The sequence below is a fragment of the Chrysemys picta genome, chromosome 2 (genome assembly GCF_011386835.1).
Source record: "Chrysemys picta bellii isolate R12L10 chromosome 2, ASM1138683v2, whole genome shotgun sequence".
Classification (NCBI taxonomy): domain Eukaryota; kingdom Metazoa; phylum Chordata; order Testudines; family Emydidae; genus Chrysemys; species Chrysemys picta.
The window spans coordinates 249,682,276-249,701,374 of record NC_088792.1 but is presented as its reverse complement, the minus strand read 5'-3'; the positions used below and the strand labels follow the sequence as shown (position 1 = coordinate 249,701,374).

Below are 19,099 nucleotides of genomic sequence, written 5' to 3'. Positions count from 1 at the left end.
CTGAGCCGGAGCAGCTGGGGGGGAGGGAGGCCCCAAAAAAGCCCGAGCCCAGGCCAGAGCAGCTGGGGGGTGGGGCGGCACAGAAGCCCCAAGCCCAGGCCAGAGTGGCTGGGGGGGTTGGGGGGGAATGCAGAAGCCCCGAGCCCAGGCCAGAGCAGCTGGGGGGTGGGGCGGCACAGAAGCCCCAAGCCCAGGCCGGAGTGGCTGGGGGGGGTTGGGGGGGAATGCAGAAGCCCCGAGCCTGGGACAGAGCAGCTGGGAGGTGGGGGGGGGGGGCACAGAAGCCCCAAGCCTGGGCCGGAGCGGCGGGGGGGGAGGAGCGTGGAAACCCCAAGCCCAGGCCGGAGCAGTTGTGGGGGCTGGGGAGGGTGCGGAAGCCCCAAGCCCGGGCTGGAGTGGCAGGGGAGACGCAGAAGCCCTGAGCCCAGGCTGGAGCGGCTGGGGAGGCGCGGGGGCAGAAGCAGGGGAGATCAGATTTCATGGACGGTGACATGTTTTTCACACCTATGAAATTGGTAGGGCCCTACTTATGCGGAAGGGGCAGGGGACTAGCCTCCCCAAAGCGGGGGGTTCATGCGCCAACCATGGTCACAGGTAAAAGCCACTCTAACAGGGTTGCTGAAAGGGGGGTTATTGCCCTGTCTCCTCCTCTCGCAGGCTAGTGGAGTTGATCGGGCACAGAGAGAAGTGAAAGTATCATCCACTGTAAGGGTGGCAAAGCTGCAGTTGCAGTGCACGTGCCAGGGAGATCCCTCCAGAGGAGTTAGGAGCCCTGGAAGGAAGCCTATTGCAACGTAGTCTGCACCCTGTCCAGTGCAAACTATGCCTTAAAAGCCACAATCTGGCCCTACATTTTAAAAACCATTACACCATAATTAAAAAAAAATTCTGTTCCTAGCAAGTCTCCTAGCTGTAAGGTTTACATTTACTACTACTGGAGAAACCAGTGTAATACCAAAGATAGGATAGCATGAGAAAGCTCAGGTCAAGAGCCTATGAAATTACAGAATCTTAATCTAATTATTTAGGTTATTCAGTGCCACATTACAATAATGTAGGGTGCTGCTTTTTTTTTATGGTAAAATGTAAAAGTCATCTTATTGACGGGCACAGCATTTTGAGCACCAGAGAGAGGGCTCTCATTTTGCCACCAATGCAAACAAAACCATCAGAATATCTACTTAGTTCTTTAATTTCTGACTACAGATGGGTATACATCCTACAGCATACCCTAGACTCTTCCCAGGTCTGGCCACAGAAGACCTGGCAGTATGAACTTCATGGGTTTTGGGGAGAAGGCCAAGGAGGGAGAACACAGTTGCTTTATGCTTTGTTACTTCTTTTCCTGCATACACATATGCAGAAAACAGGGTCCAAATTCAAGCCATAAAGCTATAAAGTTAAATTGAGTTCATCTCCCAGTTTGTATAATGACCCACATGCATATGCAATTTTTTAACTATGTACTCTGTTTTATTTCTTGAACAAAGCGTATTGTTTGCCTGAAGGAGATTGTAAGTTCCTAGATAGGGCAGGGTGCTGCATGTTTGTATATTGTAGACACAATGATAATACGCAAATAAAAAGCATAAGACTTGCAGCAAGATTCCCCAGAAAGAAGTCTAATTATACCTGGAGCTGCAAGTACAGCTCTGACACCCTAGCAGTGGGTGCCACTTGCACTTTCCTTTGTGTCAAGAGGAGACAGGGCCATAACTCTGGATTTAGTTTGTCCACAAATAAGTCATTTATTATAGCTATTTGTAAAGGATATGAGAGAAATTAAGTCTGTGCAAAAGCACAAAAGGAACAAAGTTCCATTGCTTAGTACTGTCAGGAAAACCCCCATATTCCCCATTAAATTTGGTCTGATAGCAATGGTAGACCACCTATTCTGACTTGACTCCAAGCTGCTCAGGTATGATCTAGATACTACAATGATGGATATCCTTCACCTATCTAGCATCACTTTCATGATTAATATAACCCAGAACCTCATCACAAATATTTCTAATATGCCCAGTAGATCAGTTTTTACTAATTTGAATCAGAAAGAATAAAAAAATATTTAACTGGTTCATTGAAATGTAGAGATCTGACAGTTAATACAAAATAGCTGTAATTTGCACGAGGATGCTAAGTATACATACCATGATGTCTGCTTCCCTGGTGGCATAACGAAGATTAGGATCTAGCCAATACATCACTGCTTTGACCTGCTCCAAGTTAAGGAAGAGCACAAACACCAGAAACAGGAAATAGAGAACGCTGAGACCTGTCGGAGGTAGAATGTTTATTGAGGAAATTCCATGGGCCAAATAGTCAAAAATTGGTTCCAAAGTGGTGCCCCAAAGCCTGCTTACAGTGGTTAACTGCACACAGAAATGCCAATTTGCACAAATGCAGGTTTTGTTCAGACAATAGCTGCATACAAACATTTTGCAAACACACACCATGTGGCAATCTTTGGGGGGAAAAAACAAAACAAAAAAACCCAGCCTTTCATACCATTGGTTATCGGATATTCTATTACGTAGACATGACTGAGCAAACAGAACCAAAACAAGTCACATCCAAAGAGCAATTTAAACACAGAATTTAAGCAGGAGCACAGGGGAAGCTCTAAAAAAAAAAAAAAGAGAGACATTGGGACTCAGGGACTGGGCTTTTCCTGTCCCGATTTCATTCTCTCCTGGCCTCACTAACACAGCCTTCTAAACCAATAATTGCATATTAAGGGACAGAGACGCCTGATTTGAACTGCTCTGGAAATGCAAATTTAGCTGCAATTTTAGCTTTCCTGGTTAGTAGCTGCTTTGATGTGCTGGAGATTGTCATTAAAAGTTTAATTCTAAAAAAAGGCAAACTTAGGAAATTCAAAAATACAAAACTACATTAAGTTAAGACTGAGCGTACATATCAGTAATTTAAGGGTAAACACACATTACAGGGATGTTTTAATGCTTGAATTTGGGCATAATTACAATTCCAGGAAATTCAATTAAGGTTACACTTAAGAGAAATCTAAACATGTCAATGCAAGAAATGCAGTTTAGACACTCAAACAACCTTAATTCTGTCCTCTAGCAATACCATGAGGGGGGGAAAATATGGGAAAAAACCCATATCTGTCTTTAAAATCAGTTTAATTAAGACAAACACTAATAAGTCTTAATAATAACGAGGTTATTGCATGATGTCACTATATATTAAGAGTCAAATCCTGTCCAGAGGTATGCAGAGAGAATATGAGGGCTAGAGGATTGTGCAGAGAGCTTCCCTCCCACAGGGGATCTGTACAACATAAAGGAAGGATGGATACCTATCTAGCTACTAGACGAGGTATGGCCTACTGATTAGGAGTTGTGGTGAAATATATGCTTCCCAACTGTGCGTGAGACCAGGGCCAGCGCAACCCATTAGGCGATCTAGGCGGTTGCCTAGAGCGCTAAAATTTGGGAGGCGGCGACTGCGACGGTATTTCGGCGGCGGGACCTTCCGCCGCCTCTGTGGGGGGCGGCATTTTAGGGCGGGACCTTCCGCCGCCTAGGGCGGCAGAAAAGCTGGCGGCGCTCCTGCGTGAGACTCTATTTTGGAGTTGCAGTTAGGTGCACCCCTCAGAGCCATCCTGCTCTGCATTTACTGAACAGCTGTGGCTGACTAGTCATGTCCAGGGAAGCAGAATCACACTAGAGCAGGATTTTTCCCTAATTATGCAGGTATACTCTCTCTCTAATAGTACAATAGAAGTTCTGGGCGTGTCAACCTTGAGACCATCCTTTTAATTTACAATTACTGTACCCCAAGACTGTACAGCAGAAGGTAGGTTATTAAAGCTTCTCAGTTAGCTGAATTCTCAAACTTGTTATAGCTAATCAGCAGTGACCCTTTAATGTCAACAGATGAGTCATCAGCTACTTTAAGAGGCTAGATATTTTTAGCTACATAAACAATCCCAACAGAGGCATCTTCGATATCTTTTTGAACAGATCTATTCTTCATATCAGACTCAATTCTATAAAAATATTTTCAAAATCTGCTTTATGCCGCATGAACCTCCAAATATTTTGAGGGGAATTTTGCATGTTTTTGCCACGTATTTCAGATAGTTTTAAGAAATAGAATTTCACTGAGTAATTCCTGCAGTGGAGGGAATTTTTCTGCCCTGCTATGTAAGTGAACACTGTGCTGATCAATTTATTGTTAAATTTATGGTTTATGGTTAAAAGTTTTGCAATTAGATACCACATTTAGATACCACACTGATAGTCAAAAATACCTACATAGATAAAATTATGCTGGCACACATGGCTCAATGGGACCCAAGGTGCTCCCCAATAATGTAAGTGTGAAACATGAGTGACTGTAGCATGGGTTCAACTGCACTCCCAGAAATGATAAAACCCGGGGTGCAAACCCAGGCAAACATCCCCTACTCCTGGCCTAGTGCACTGGGGAGGGCTGTTGGGTTTGAGAGCAAGACTGCCCTGCATCTATCTCACAGTGGCAGCTCCTGTCCCACGGGTTTGGGCCCAACTGCCTGCTATAGGCATTGCAGCTGGTGTATAGCGTCACAGCACCACTCAGTTCTGTCCTGGCTGCAGATGCTGCAACACCCATGCACCAAGTCACAACGCCACTTGATCGAATTTGGTCCAGCAGCCTCTCTGTCACAATGGAGGGGCAGCCAGGGCAACCCCAAGTGATGCTGCGACCCCATGCACAGGTTGCAATGACTGGAACAGAGAGCAGGGCCCAGCCCCATTGGACAGGAGCCACCCCTGTGGGTGAGCCCAGGGCAGGCCTGCTCTCTAGCCACTTCCCAGCACCCAGGAGCGGCACCAGGGTTCTTGCCACCCTAGGCGGCAGCGCTTCTCCTCTGAGCATTCAGGGGGCCTGGGGTCTTCAGCGGCAGGGGTCCTTCCGCTCCGCGTCTTTGGGGCACTTCGGCGGCGGGACCTGGAGCGAGTGAAGGACCCGCCGCCGAATTTCCGTCGAAGATCCGGAGCGGAAGGACCCCCCGCCGCCGAATTTCCGCCAAGGGCGGCAAAATGTCGCCCCCCCCAAATCCTGCTGCCCTAGGCAACCGCCTAGGGGAAGCACCGGCCCTGCCAGCACCCCCCAGGATGGGATTAGGGTTGTGGTGCCAGGGTGATCAGTGCTCCCTTGGCAGGTCAGTGCAGTGCCCATTGAATTGGGACGCTACAACCGCCCCGATGTGAAAACAGCAGGAAATTCGTAGTTCACCACAACGGATTGTGAACTTCACATTCTACATACATAAATGTGACATATTAATTAATGGAAAACAGTTTTAAGGATTATGATGAGGCAGCAGTTCACTTCCAACATTGTAATCTTGTAACTAAATGGGCAACTTTCAAAAGACATGTAACACTTTTGCTACATGTATTACAAAGAGGATGCCCTGTTCTGATTTTTTGTGCTTATTTCTCAGCAAATTAAGATACTTTTAGGAGTAAGCTGTTTAATAAAAATCACAACATTTGAAAACTGCTTTTCTTGAAACATGAAAACATTTCTCTCTCTCTAAGCCCCCATGCTTCCAGAATGAATGTGCAGTGTCTGGGAGAGATCTGAAATGCATCAGCCCCCTCAACAAATGATTCATAAATCTGCAAAGATTTTAAATTCGGGGCTCCTTTCAATGTATATTTATAAAAACCTATTCTCAATTTTTCTGCTTCACTGGAGTTGACCATTTTAAGCAAAACTTAAAGCTCTAATTGTAAGACATTTTGGAATACTACAGGTCATCCCTCTATCTGTAGAAACAAAGCAGCATCCCTCCACAGACAGGTTAGAGTACAGGAGCAGTGTCTAATTAAAATATTTGTCAATGAATTAATGAAAAAAATATACAAAACAGCTTATACCAGGAATAAAACAATTACAGAGACGGCAATTTCCTTAGGGAGGTTATTTAATAGCTTGAAAACGTAATCTAACTCGATCTCCCAGGCTCCTGGCTGCACAGCAATCCCAGAGAGCCTGCATGGATTTCAAGCTCCCGGATCCCTGATAGGGAGATCTATGAAAAGAGGCAGGGAAGTTTTGGAGTGAGTTGAAAGAAGCAATGTAAGAGGCTTCTAGGTTCAGCACATGTGATATCAAGATGGCCATCAATGAAACAGTGGTGGTGACTTGCAATGGATGTACCATGTTTTTGTTCCTGCTTGAAATCCCTTCTGTCTTCATATGCATGAAGTGCGGGTTAGTGGCTGTGCTGGAGGAAAAGATTCTTGCATTGGAGGAGCAAGTAGAGACGTTACTGAGAATCAGAAAAGCTGAGAAGTTCCTAGAGAGCCAGGTTCAGGAAACAGCAGTAACCCAGATTCAAGGAAGAATGGAGCTGGCCACAAATGAATCAGAGAGAGAGGGAGTCAGAGAGGAGGCCTGGCAGTTTGTAACCACCACAGGCAAGAGGTCACAGTGGCATTCTACATGGCTGGAGACAGATGAGGACGGGCAGGCTGTGGCCACCAAAGAGAAGAGGACTGTCAGGGATTCCATACATCTAGAAATTTCCCCTTGTTCTAGCAAGCGGTTTCTATTCAGTGGTTCTTTGAACTTTTGTGTAAATAGTTGTTAGTTAGTTTACAGTTCTTCATAGCTAGTAGACCTTAGTGAATAGTCCCCTGAGGGACTTAGACCAGGGAATGCATTTTGCATGCAAAACATGTTAATACAGCTAAATGTAATTGTGTACATTTGGAACAAAGAATGTAGGCCAGACTTATAGGATGGGGGACTCTATCTAGGAAAGCAGTGACTAAAACAAGATTTGAGGGTCATGATAGACAATGAACTGAACATGAGCTCCCAGTGTGATGCTGTGGCCAAGACAACTAATGTGATCCTGGGATGCATAAACAGAGTAATCTTGAATAGTAGCAGAGAGGTAAAAATAACCTCTGTGTTTGGCATCGGTGCAACTACTGCTGGAATACTGTGTCCAGGTCTGGTGCCCATAATTCCAGAAGGATATTGATCAATTGGAGAGGGTTCAGAGAAGAGCCATGAGTCTGAGTAAAGAATTAGAAAACCTGCCTTATAATGAGAGACTCAAGGAGCTCAATCTATTTAGCTTATGGTTAAGGGGTAACTTGATTACAGTGTGTACATACCTATGTGGGGAACAAATATTTAATAATGGGCCCTTTAATCTAGCAAAGAAAGGCATAACATGACCCAGCGGCTGGAAGTTGAAGTTAGACAAATTCAGACTGGAAACAAGGGGTAAATTTCTAACAGTGAGGGTAATTAACCATTGCAACAATTTACCAAGGGTCATGGTGGATTGGCCATCACTGACAATTTGGATATTAGATGTTTTTCTAAAAGATATGCTCCAGGAATTATTTTGGGAAAGTTCTATATTTATACAGGAATCTCAGTCTAGATGATCACAATGTAAGGCCCTGGAATATACGAACCCTGGCATGGCAGAGCTCTCCGGGAGCTGCGGATCATACAAGCGTTGGATCTATGGGCCCATGGCAGACAGCATGGAAGGGCCCATACACGCGATTTGGTGCAAGTTAATTGAACCCTATTCGTTTTCTTGAAAAATCTCAGGTTCAACCGACCAGCATTTTCTGATGAAACTAGGTAAGATAAAAATAAAGATTTAAAACTTACCAAAAACCATCCGCCATATCGCTGGATGTGGGCGAGTAAAAGGCCCTGTGGAGAGAAATGTTTGTTAGATGACAGTGAATTGATTACAAAGAGTAAAACTACAGCATATTATTTTTAAGACTTGGTTCAGGGGGATAGCAGCAAAAGTTAACATGCAAAGATCAGTTTTCCTTCAAGCTTTACAATGTACTTGAAGGTTTGGCTTAGAGACTCTGCAGTATTTAAGTAAAACAAGTTCATTAGTAATTGATTCTAGGATTTGAAGGTTTTTTGATCATTACTGGGACATGGAAGAAATATGCAACTACTTTTCATTGGCATTCTTTCTCCGGCGGTAAGAAGATGGCATGTGTTTTGGATGCATGTATGCTGAGGTGCCAGCTGCTGGTATTTCTAACAGGCTGATCTCTTGAATTGTTTTCTAGATTACATCTGTTTTGTGGTTTTTTACAGTTGCAGGCATGTTTCATTTTGGGAATGAATAAGTAATCAAGTACAAGTTTCTGCAGGTTAGCAATGAAATTGGGGGCACTGACTCCCAAAAACATTATCAGGCAGGCCACCTAAAACTTCGAACGGACCTAATATCAGATATCGCAAAGAATATCAGGCAGGGGTTGGATTTGTGTGAAAAAATCAGCTCTTCTGTCTACAAAATTGAAATTGATACCTTTAAAGACACCATTAAGATCAAACACAAATCCTGATTAAACACACAGCTCAAAAGGGTTTAACTTCAAGATATTTTCTCAAGAGCCTGGATTCCTGAGGATGAGTGTCCTCTTATTACGGCTTCTGTTTTAGATTTATTTATTTTGCCAGAGATTAGATTGACTTCCTTTATTAAATTAAAACGCCAAACTAGTGCAAAAAGAGAAGTGGAGATAAGGGCCACCTTTGTCTGGTAGAGCTGAAAAGTTTCTAAATATAATCCATTCTTCTAGACTGCAGGAAGAGGCTGAAAACATAGATCTTTAATACACATTATGAATTGCTCTTTGAATCCCATATGCAAATAGCTACACCTATTTCACCCTGCAAGGGTTTTTTTTCTAAATCCATAATTGAACGACAGTCACATGCAGATCTTGTGGTTTGGGTCATAACATTATGCAACCTCCTTCGCATATCCAAATTTGTTCTTCCCTATAGGAAATCGGTTTGGTCTGTGTGTGATACATAATTCATTTATGGGGGTAGGGAGATTAGTGATTACCTTGATGAGATTTTATAGAATGTAGCTATGGGACAGGCACACTGGGTTAAACCCTTGCCTTCTTTTGTCAACAGCATGATAGTGGTTGATGTTAATTTGGAGGAACTTATTTTCAAATTACGATTTGTGTGAGTAATCCCTGAATTTGTAAGGAGTTATTTATTTGATCCACAAAGATTTTGGAAAAATCTACCCAAAACCAATTATGGGCCATGAATCCGAGTTTTCTAAGAGAGTTAATAAAGTTAACAGTCATTTAATCTCCACCTTCCTAGCACCCTAATCGTTCTGTTATCTAAGCATATTTAAAAATACTTAGTTCCATCCATAATTTTTCAATAAAAACATTAAGACTATAACTCCCATCAGAAACTCACATCAACAACTTTAAAAAAAAATGTGCTAGTTCAAAAAGAATTATTATGGGGAAGTTCTATGGGATGGTCAGACTAGATGCTCACAGTGGTCTCTTTTTGCCTTGGAATTTATGAAGCTGGATTTTGGCAGGCTTTTACATCTGATGAGAGGAGACATGATCTCTAATTTATCCCCTCTGCCCCCTCAGATACTCTTGTGTGATCCTTCAAGATTGAAGAATCATTTGCTGTTGAAGACAGAGCTGATCACCAGGAGTTTACACAAGCTCTCTCTCATGCCAGAACAGCCTCATCTAGAATGCACTAATTCATATTGTGCCAATGTGCACTCCAAAATAAAACTTTCATGGCATATATGGGTAATATAACCAGAAATTCAGTTTCTTGCACATAAAACTCTTAATCATAAGACAAAGCTCTAGTGAGTCCTTTTAAAATGTTCCCCTCTAAAGCTGCAAATCTGTCCCGATTTAAACTATTGCTGAACAGAGGCAGCATGGGAATATCTGAAATGGGGGGAAGCAAAACTGACCAATAAATGTATGGTCATAGCCAGTCTACAGCAGCAAACAAAGATCACAATACATGTAACTCAAAACAGGATAACACTTCTCCTGAAGGGTCTCCAGGGTAACCAAAGCGTTATTCTTTTCAACTCCCATCATTAGTAGAACACGGCAATACAAATATTTTGATTTACTTCACAACCACACTCACAATCATTGAAAAATTCTTTCAAGTTTCATTTTCTTAGAGGGTGGAGAGGAAGTAGAGCAACTCTACCGTCGTTGTACATCCGTAACAATAAATGTTAGATTTAGGTTCTAGTCCTGGCTCTGCAACTAGTCTTTTATATGACCTTCAGCAAGTCACTTTCCCTCCTGGAGCCTCAGTTTTCCCATCTATAAAGTGTGGATAATGATACTAACCTCCCCTTTGCAAAGCACTTTGAGATTTACTGATGTAAAGCACTGTAGAAGAGCCAGGTATTATTAATTATTATTATTCAGAGATTAAATCCCCAAATATGCTGAAAAAGCTGACATTTCCATTTTCAAGGGACTATGGCTCTCTAGCAACACCATGCAAAAGCTAAATAACCTGTATTTTGTTGGTATTTCAGCTCAATGCTATTACAACTAATTTATACAGTGAATAAAATCTATCTAAAAAAAAACCCACTTACTAACCTTTTTTAACTGTTGTGCTTTGAGATGTGTTGCTCATGTCCATTCCATGTTAGATGAGTGTGCTCGCCACATGCATCGGTGCCAGAAGTTTTTCCTCAGTGGTATCCGTAGGGTACCAAGTCTGGTGCCCTCTGGAGTAACGCACATATGTGCCTCCACCATTCCTCAGGTCCTTCTTGCCGGAACTCCGAAAGTGGAGAAGGAGGGTGGGTCATGGAATGGACATGAACAACACATCTTGAAGAACAACAATTACTAAAAGTTAGTAACCATTTTTTCTTCTTCAAGTGATTGCTCATGTCCATTCCATGTTAGGTGACTCCCAAGCAGTGCCATCGGAAGTAGGTAAGAGTTCATGGACGTGTTGATTGCAACAAAGCTCTGCCAAATCCAGCATCATCTCTGGCATCCTAGGTGATGGCGTAATGAGTGGTAAACATGTGTACTGTTTACCGCGTCGCAGCGCTACAGCCCGCGCTAACTCGTAACAGGTGCGGATGCAGTGGTGATCCAGTTTGAAATCCTTTGAGAGGACACTGGAAGGCCCTTCATTCTGTCAGCAGTCGCAACAAAGAGTTGAGTTGATCTGCGGAAGGGATTGTTGCGCTCCAAATAGAAAGCTATGGTATGCCTGACATCTAGAGCATGCAGGCATCTCTCATTGGTCTTGTGAAGTTTCAGATAGAACACAGGAAGGACGATATCCTGGTTGAATAGAGGAGCGTGCAAAGTCTAATGTCTCTCCCTCTCTTGGTCCAGAGCTTGAATCCCTTACAAATGCGGCACTTTTTGTGGATATGGGACTCACCCAGACACTTCAAACAGCTTAGGTGTGGATCGCTAATTGGCACTGGCTCCTTAAAGCAATCACATGACTTAAAGCCCGGGGAACAAGGCATGCCCCATCCCTGGTCTAAGTCCCTCAGGGGACTATTCGCTAAGGTCTACTAGCTATTAAGAACTGTTAAGAACTGTAAACTAACTACTAACTAACAACTATTTACACAAAAGTTCAAAGAACCACTGAATAGAAACCGCTTGCTAGAACAAGGGGAGTGTTCCAGCACCGACACTGGCGTTAAGAAGGAACTGGAGGGGGAGGCTTATACCGGAGCATATGCAAGCCACTCCAGAGGGCACCAGAACCGGTCCCCAATGGATACCACTGAGGAAAAACTTCCGGCACTGGTGCATGTGGTGAGCACACTCACCTAACATGGAATGGACATGAGCAATTACTTGAAGAAGAAGCAAGCAATCCTTTCCAGCTCAGAAAGTAAATGGCAACAAGTGAAAAGAAATATGCATGTGAAATAAAGATAAAGCATCAATATACTTACCATTTGGAAAAGCTAGAACACTAATGATTAGAAAGAAGAAAACCACAGAGAGGATACCCTTCCAAATATTATCTTCTGGGATAGAATCATTCCTGAAAAGACAGACCTCATCAAGTTAGTAACATGACTTTTTTGAAGATAATGAGAAAAGGCATTCTAGACACCAGGTTAATGAAATACATTTGGAAATAAGCTTTGAAAATCAATGGCGGTTCACAACCAATAAGAGATGCTAACTTAGTAATGGTTTCACTTGACACCCTTACACATCCATTTATACAAGAACAAAGCTAAACATAAAATCAATATACACAGACCAGGAGCACAGCTTCTAGCCATTGTCAGAACTGACTGCAAAGTTAAAATAATAAGATTTAAATTATTCCTCTTCTTTTGGAGAAAGGTTGTTGTTATATTATAGCCAAATGATAGACGTAAGCATCCAGTGTGAATATCTTGACAGGAAATCCTGGCAAGCCTGATTTAGCTGTTTTTCCTTCTCAGACAGCTAAGAGTACCATCTAGTTTACATGGGAGATCCACCCATTCAGAATCGATCTGGCTTTTGCCAACAAATTCTCTCTTCTTCAGTCAGTTCTAGGACCCTTAAATAACAAAATCAGTAAGTGTAACCATTAATTATTAGTAACTCAAATACAAGCATAGTCGATATAGCACATCTTAATTATTACTATTAAGATTAAAATCTTATTGCTTATAACTAAATATTTTAATGTACTCATCATGAACTTATCTAGATACCAATATACAATGCACAGAAATATATTCCATTATTTCTTCCTTTCCTTTTAGCGTCAAATTTTCTTTCTAGTTTTACAAGGGACTAAGCTGTGCATAGTGAAGTAAGGGTATCTTATTTCAGGATGGTTCAAAAATGAATCTGCAGCAGCAGAATTTGCCCCACAATAATTGCCAGGATGGGATCTGTGAGGAAATAGTACTGTATGTTAGAGTTTGCACCAACATTTAGCCTCAGATGCAGAATTATAAATGTGGGCAGAGCCGCCCCGGTGGGGCGGGAGGGGGAGGAGGTGGAGCCCAGGGTGGAAGTGACAGATTTGTCTCTTCTGGGACGGACTGTGCCAGCCAATCGCACCAGCTCACAGAGCCCCCCAAAGCGCAGGGCCTGGAGCGGTCGCCCCAATTCGCCCTACCCAAGGGGTGGCTCTGAATGTGTGACATATAATTTTCCCCTCTTCCAAAGTGCTGCATAATCTCCTATTTAGATTGTAAGCTCTTTGGGGCAGGAACAGCTTTGTTTGTTTTGTGTTTGTACAGCCCTTAGCATATTAGGGTCCTGGTCTATGACAACAGTTCCTAAGTATTATGGTAATACAAATAAAGAATAATAATACATTACACCACAACGGAGTGCCATGGCAGCCTTTCCGACCCGTGAAACTTCTAAGCCCTGGATAGGTCAGGTCTGCCATGCGAAGCCCCCACATGGCACATGAACAGGGACCTACCAAATTCATGACTGTGAAAAACACGTCACGGACCGTGAAATCAGATCTCCCCCATGAAATCTAGCTATTGGAGGGCCAGGGCTGGGGGCGCCCCAGCCGGGGGCTCCTACTGTTCACCAGGCTCCAGCTGCTGGGATGGGGTGGGGTGGGACAGGACTTCCTCTTTCCCTGCACAGCTGCTCTCAGGGGGAGATCAGACCCATCTCTGGGTACCTCCCCTAGCTGCAGGAAGCTCATGGCTGCTACTAGCTCTGAAGACTCCCAGCAGCACAGGGGAGATCAGACCCACCTCAACCTCCGGGAATCTCCCCCAGCTGCAGGAAGCTCCACAGCTGTTGCTTTCAGAGCCCAGAACTGAGGGTGGCAATCCCACGACCCCCTACATCAGCTTTGCAACCCCACTACCACCCCCTTTCGGGTCAGGAACCATGTGGTAACACCACCCTGAAATTTCAGATGTAAACATCTGAAAATGTGAAATTGACCAATTAAAAAACCCTCTGGCCCTGAAATTGATCAAACTGGACCATGAATTTGGCAGGGTCCTACATATGACTAAAGCTCTCACCAACAGTTGAGAGCTTTACTCATATTTAATAAAAGCTATTTCCTCACAAACCTCTAAAGCACCTCATGGCAGTGACCTTTCTCTAATCTTCCCCCTGTTCCATCCAGATTTACTAGTGTCCGTTTCCTGCTTGTAGTGCCACCCATGCATGTCTTAGAGTCATTCCATGACTAGCTTAAAAACAGGAATTCTGCCCTAGCACTGGGCTCCCTGGGCTCCTCCAGGAGTTCTGCCTTGATCAGAGCTGCTGCCCTGTCTTCTCCCACCGACCCACAGATTCACAATGGCTCAGCATACAGAGGTAGTATTCCTCTGCTACAAATTCACGTAGCAGTGTACATTCATTATTTTCACTTAGTAATGCCTGGTAGAATGTTTTCCATAAAAATGAAAGCTACTGAATGATTTAATAATCAAGTAAAATTGCTGCATAATTCAGTGCAACCTAGCCACATATGTTAGAGAAGGATGGACTAAGTCACTTAAGTTAAACCTAATGTGGCAGCAAATATTTTGGCTTTGTACAGATCAAGATTTCTCAGCCTTGTAGAGCTTTTTTTTTTTTTTTGTCATTACATCACTACATGAACAGATCAGATCCCCCGCCCCAAGACCCTGACTATTGTGTTAATCTAACATCTTTCTCTCTGTACATCCTCTTTACTTACTGCCTACTAGATATTCAAAGCCTTAATTAAGAAAGCCAAAAGTTACTGCTTTAGTTAGTTCATTTTGGGATTAATACAGTGACACTGTTTAAAAGGATGTTTATCCTGTCTTCTTGCGAGAGGTAGGTAAGAAAAAATGTGAGTCACACCTTAGTTACTGCTTCTAAGCTAGAAGATAGACTACAGTGTTTGTTTGGAAGAGGTGTTGCTGGGAATCCCGAGAGGAAGGTGCAGGCACAGGGAAACAAAATGACTGTCACAACAAACCATAATTAAGAAAATGTACTCTTGAGGGGCTGTGCCAAAAAAATAAAAATTCTGCACACAATATTTTAAAATTCTGAAAATTTTATTTTTGATAAATAAATGTGGAGGCTCCAGCATGGTAGTGAGGAGCACAGGCCATTGGCTGCATGGAGGTGGGAGATCACCCTAAAGCCCCCACGTCCGAGCACACGGACTCGGTGGTTGCACTGTGTCAGGGTCAGGAGCAAGGGCCGGGCCTGCCCAGAAACACCCTGTGGCCCTGCCCCTCCGTGCCAGGCATACCAGGTGGGGGCAAGCACGCTCAGCCCAGCAGAATCCAAGTGTGAAGGGCCTTTGTGTGGGGGGACAGGGTTCTGTGTGGGGCAATCTGGGTGTGGGGGATCTGGATGAACAGGGGCTCACTGAGGGGGTTATGAGTACAGGTGCAATGGGACTCTGCAGGGGGGTCCAGGTGAAAGTGGTTGGGGCTCAGCGGGGAGTGGGGGGCTGGATGCAGGTTGCTTGGTGGGGGGAGGGGTGTCTAGGTGTTGAGGGAGTGGGGCTTGGTCGGTGGGGGTTCAGGTCCAGCTGGCTGGGGCTCAGTGGGGTGGGGGTCTGGGTGCAACTTAACCCTATACAAAACCAAATCAGAAACCAAGAGGTAGGATGGCCCAGACATGTTGGTTTAATCAGCACTGTTCCAGTGTTTTGAAGGGATGGGAATGCACAGTCCTGCATTCTATTCCTGCTTTAATAAAACACAGCCTGTCACCTCCATTAAAATGCTGCTGTGTGGGCTTCACAAAGGAGTGCCCACCACAGCCATCCCTCAGTTGCCATTTCCCCCTTGTTGATTGCCTCTCAGCTAAATGAAAGCCATATCCTCCTCCCCAGAGGAGGAAAGGGAAACAGTGGGGCACAGTCAATAGGAATCCCAGCTATAGCAACAGATTTGGAGCTGGGAAGCCAGAGACCAGCTTATCCAATAGGAAAACAAGGCAGGTGCAGCAGTTGCCCTGACAGATTTAGGTGACAGATACATTAGAAAAGCCTAAAATAGGCAAATTAGGCAATTGAACACACATTCAAATTTACTTTGTTGGCTTTTCCACATGGAAGCAACCCCTCTCTGAAGTCTAGCTTCACACCAGTCTGCCAACTTCAGGACTGTGACCTCTGTCTCCTGAGGTCCTAATGAAGGTTCCCAAAACTAAGGATGGATCTGGCTGCTGCATCCAACAGAAGAGCTTTTCCCAGGTTCATCTGAGATCCTTAAATTTCTGGCATAGAAGGAACTGAGGACGAAATAAGAAAGAAGCTTTCCAGGGCTGAGTTAGCCCATCCTTGTCTGATGTTCCTTAAAAATAAACTTGTACTAATAATTACACTACTTAGTGTATAAGACAACATGCCTGAATTTTGGGTTACCTGACTGCATTGCACATGTGAATCTGTCACGGGTGGGTAGTAAGTGACTGCAGAAGGAAGGCAGCGGTGAGTCATTTATGTCTAGGTCTAAGGAAACTGGGACTCTCTGAAGGGATATTCCAAAGGGGCAGAGGAGTGATTGGGACTGGATGGCCCAAGCATGGGAAATGAGAACATGGTGGGTAGAGGCTCAAACACCATGATGAGGAAAACAGGAAAGACAGACAGTGGGGAATGTAACTGGAAACACATGATGATATACTCTTTTCTTCTCTATGCCTATTCAAACAACTAGCTACATGTGTTGGGTATTGCCCCAGCAATGGAAGAAGAGGTGGCATGTTCGTATTACTGGAAATTAAAGGGAGCAGAAGAAAAAAAAGGGGGGGGGAAGAGGAAGATACCGGAGCTAGGGGAAAAGTGACAGCAGAGAAAGACAAAAAAAGAAAAAGAAAACCGACAAATCTATCCAAAAGCAAGTATCTGAGCACCTAGTTAATGTCCTGTGTCTTGAGGACAGTAGATCTGAACTGCAGCCCAACCCACCCTTTATTTGGCAAAACATAAGGATTAAGCATTTCTTTTTTCCCCCTGGGTGAATCATCAGTCCCAAGGACCCAGTCTTCCAAGATACGCTCAGCATCTCACAGCATTGTGCCCTAAAAGAATAACCAGTTGGCTTTGTCCAAGGATAGTTTTAGGCAATGATAGCAAATACGGAACTATTTATGCAACAGAATATGGAGATACAGGGTCATAGCCAAGATTTAAAAAAGGGGTCTCTGGGCCATCCTACCCAAGTTACAAATGACAGTAAATGTTGATACTTGCTGAGAACAAGGGACGCACTTTATCAAATGTATCTTATTGAGTGCCACACGGGTAGTAATAGGAAAGGGATGCATTTTGTTGGGAGTTTCGAATTAGATTTTTGATTTTCCTCTCTCACAAACAAACCTTTCTTCTCACACACACCCTTCCCAGTTTTACAAGATTTATTTTGTTACCTTTGTAATTTAATGATTAGCTATACATTTATATTCTCAAAATCAAAGCTATCAAATTACATTTTTTTAAATTTTATCAGCCCTGAGAAAAGTAGTGGTTCTCTCCTCTGTAAATCTCTGTTGGTGTTCAATCAGTAATAAAAAAAGTCTAGTTGTAATCTGTGACCATATACATACAATGTCACCATGATCAACAAGTAAACAGTAAACATGAGTTCAAATCCTGCAAGGCTTACTTTGGCAAAAGCCCCACTGAAATTAGTGTGCTTGGATTAAGGACTGCAGGGTTGCGTCTATAGTGAAGAGAATTCACAAACTCCTGCTCAGGAAATACAGGTTTCTAGCAATCACTAAGCCAAAGGAGAATCACAAATACATGAGCAAGAGTGTGACCCTATTCAGAAGGAGACATTGGCGCATAGATATATGCACATATATACTGGCCCCATTTCTGCAAGGACCTCTGCATGAGTGGACCTCTACTGATTACAAATAAGACCCCAATCCTGTAAACACTTATGCATATGCTTAGCTTTACTTCTGTGAACAGCTCTAGTGACTTCAGTGGGACTACTCACAGAAGTAATGTTAGCACTTGAATAAGTGTTTCCAGGATCAGGGCTTAAGCCTTCACATTACCAGTGGTGTCTCTATAGAAGAAAATAATTACAAAAATGACTGCATAAAACAATAGTGTTCAATAAGCAAAAGATGTGACGCTATACAAGAAATGGTGTAGTTGATAACTTTTTTATTTAATAAAAATAAGTCCCAGATAACTGCTTGAGAACTATGTTCACTTCAAGGAAGACTTCAACTGATGGTTTACAAAAACATGGTAGGAAACTAAATAACACTGAAAAAAATCACACAGAGTTAGACTTTATGGTACTGAGAACAAGCTTTGTTGTTTGTTTAAAAAAAAAAAGATATGAATCATTTCTAGTACCTGATACTCTATATCTTGCTAGAGATATAATACTTTTTAAGACACATTGTAATTTGGATTAAGCTCATTGAAAAAGGCCAAAACAAAGTCTTATTTTGATACCACAGCTATGGTTTGATAAGATCTGTTACAGCTCACTCTCACTAATCCTGAAGAAATTTACCAGTGAATATGGTAACGAAACAAAAAAACCCACTCTGCCTCCACTGTACACTACCTTCTCCAACAAGAAATAGGAAAAAGAAATGTACAACAGACTTAATAGCACTGTCTTCTGTCATGATAAAAGGGACTAGTGTCACTATCACAAGAGATGCCTTGTCTTTATCTACTGTATCAGCACTTAAAATAATCTGAATTTGAGAGGTTGACTCAAAATATGTATTCAGTAATGAAGATCTCAGGTACATAACCAAATATACAGCAAACCCAAATGATTGTACTTCAGATTTACCCTGTGCATAAAAGACACCAGGCAAAGTAAATTAATGTCAGTTTGAATAAAGCCCTAGTACGACAGTCTAGGATGCATCCTCCTGCTGCACTCAGGTGCTTTCCAAAGGCAAAAAAAAATACCTTCTCTTTATGGATATTTTTTAGGAGTCCAGGACAGAAGTAATACTTGGCAGGGATGCCTTGACAGCATCCAGAGAGGGCGGGGGACAAACTCCAGCAGAGGTGCAGAACCCCAGTCGCTCTGTGGCCATGTTCAAAATAACAGCTCGTATTTTTTTTTTACAAAAAAGAAAACCTGGCGCATGGTAGAGACCAACCCATCCCGGTGTGACTGTCCCCCAGCTAGGCTGCGCCTCCACAAGTCACTGAGCTACTGGCCTGTCGCCTAGCCTGGCAACCTTCATGCCTAGCTAAGTAACCTTCCCCGGCTCGCTCCTCCCATCCAGTCCCTCCCGCATTCATCCTCCCTTCCCCCATTCATTCTGGACAGCCCCCGTCCCCC

General features: G+C 43.3%; 1 protein-coding gene across 2 annotated transcripts in view; it reads right to left on the bottom strand.

The window, feature by feature from the left end:
• PTDSS1 (phosphatidylserine synthase 1) overlaps window positions 1-19,099 on the bottom strand; it is a 51,522-nt gene that overhangs the window by 32,084 nt on the left and 339 nt on the right. For both annotated transcript variants that reach the window (XM_005291618.5, XM_024105272.3), the window contains exons 2-4: window positions 11,786-11,877; window positions 7,663-7,707; window positions 2,151-2,275 (exon numbers count right to left, since the gene is read on the bottom strand). In XM_005291618.5, coding sequence (XP_005291675.1) covers window positions 2,151-2,275; window positions 7,663-7,707; window positions 11,786-11,877 — 262 coding nt within the window. The remainder of the gene's footprint in view (window positions 1-2,150; window positions 2,276-7,662; window positions 7,708-11,785; window positions 11,878-19,099) is intronic.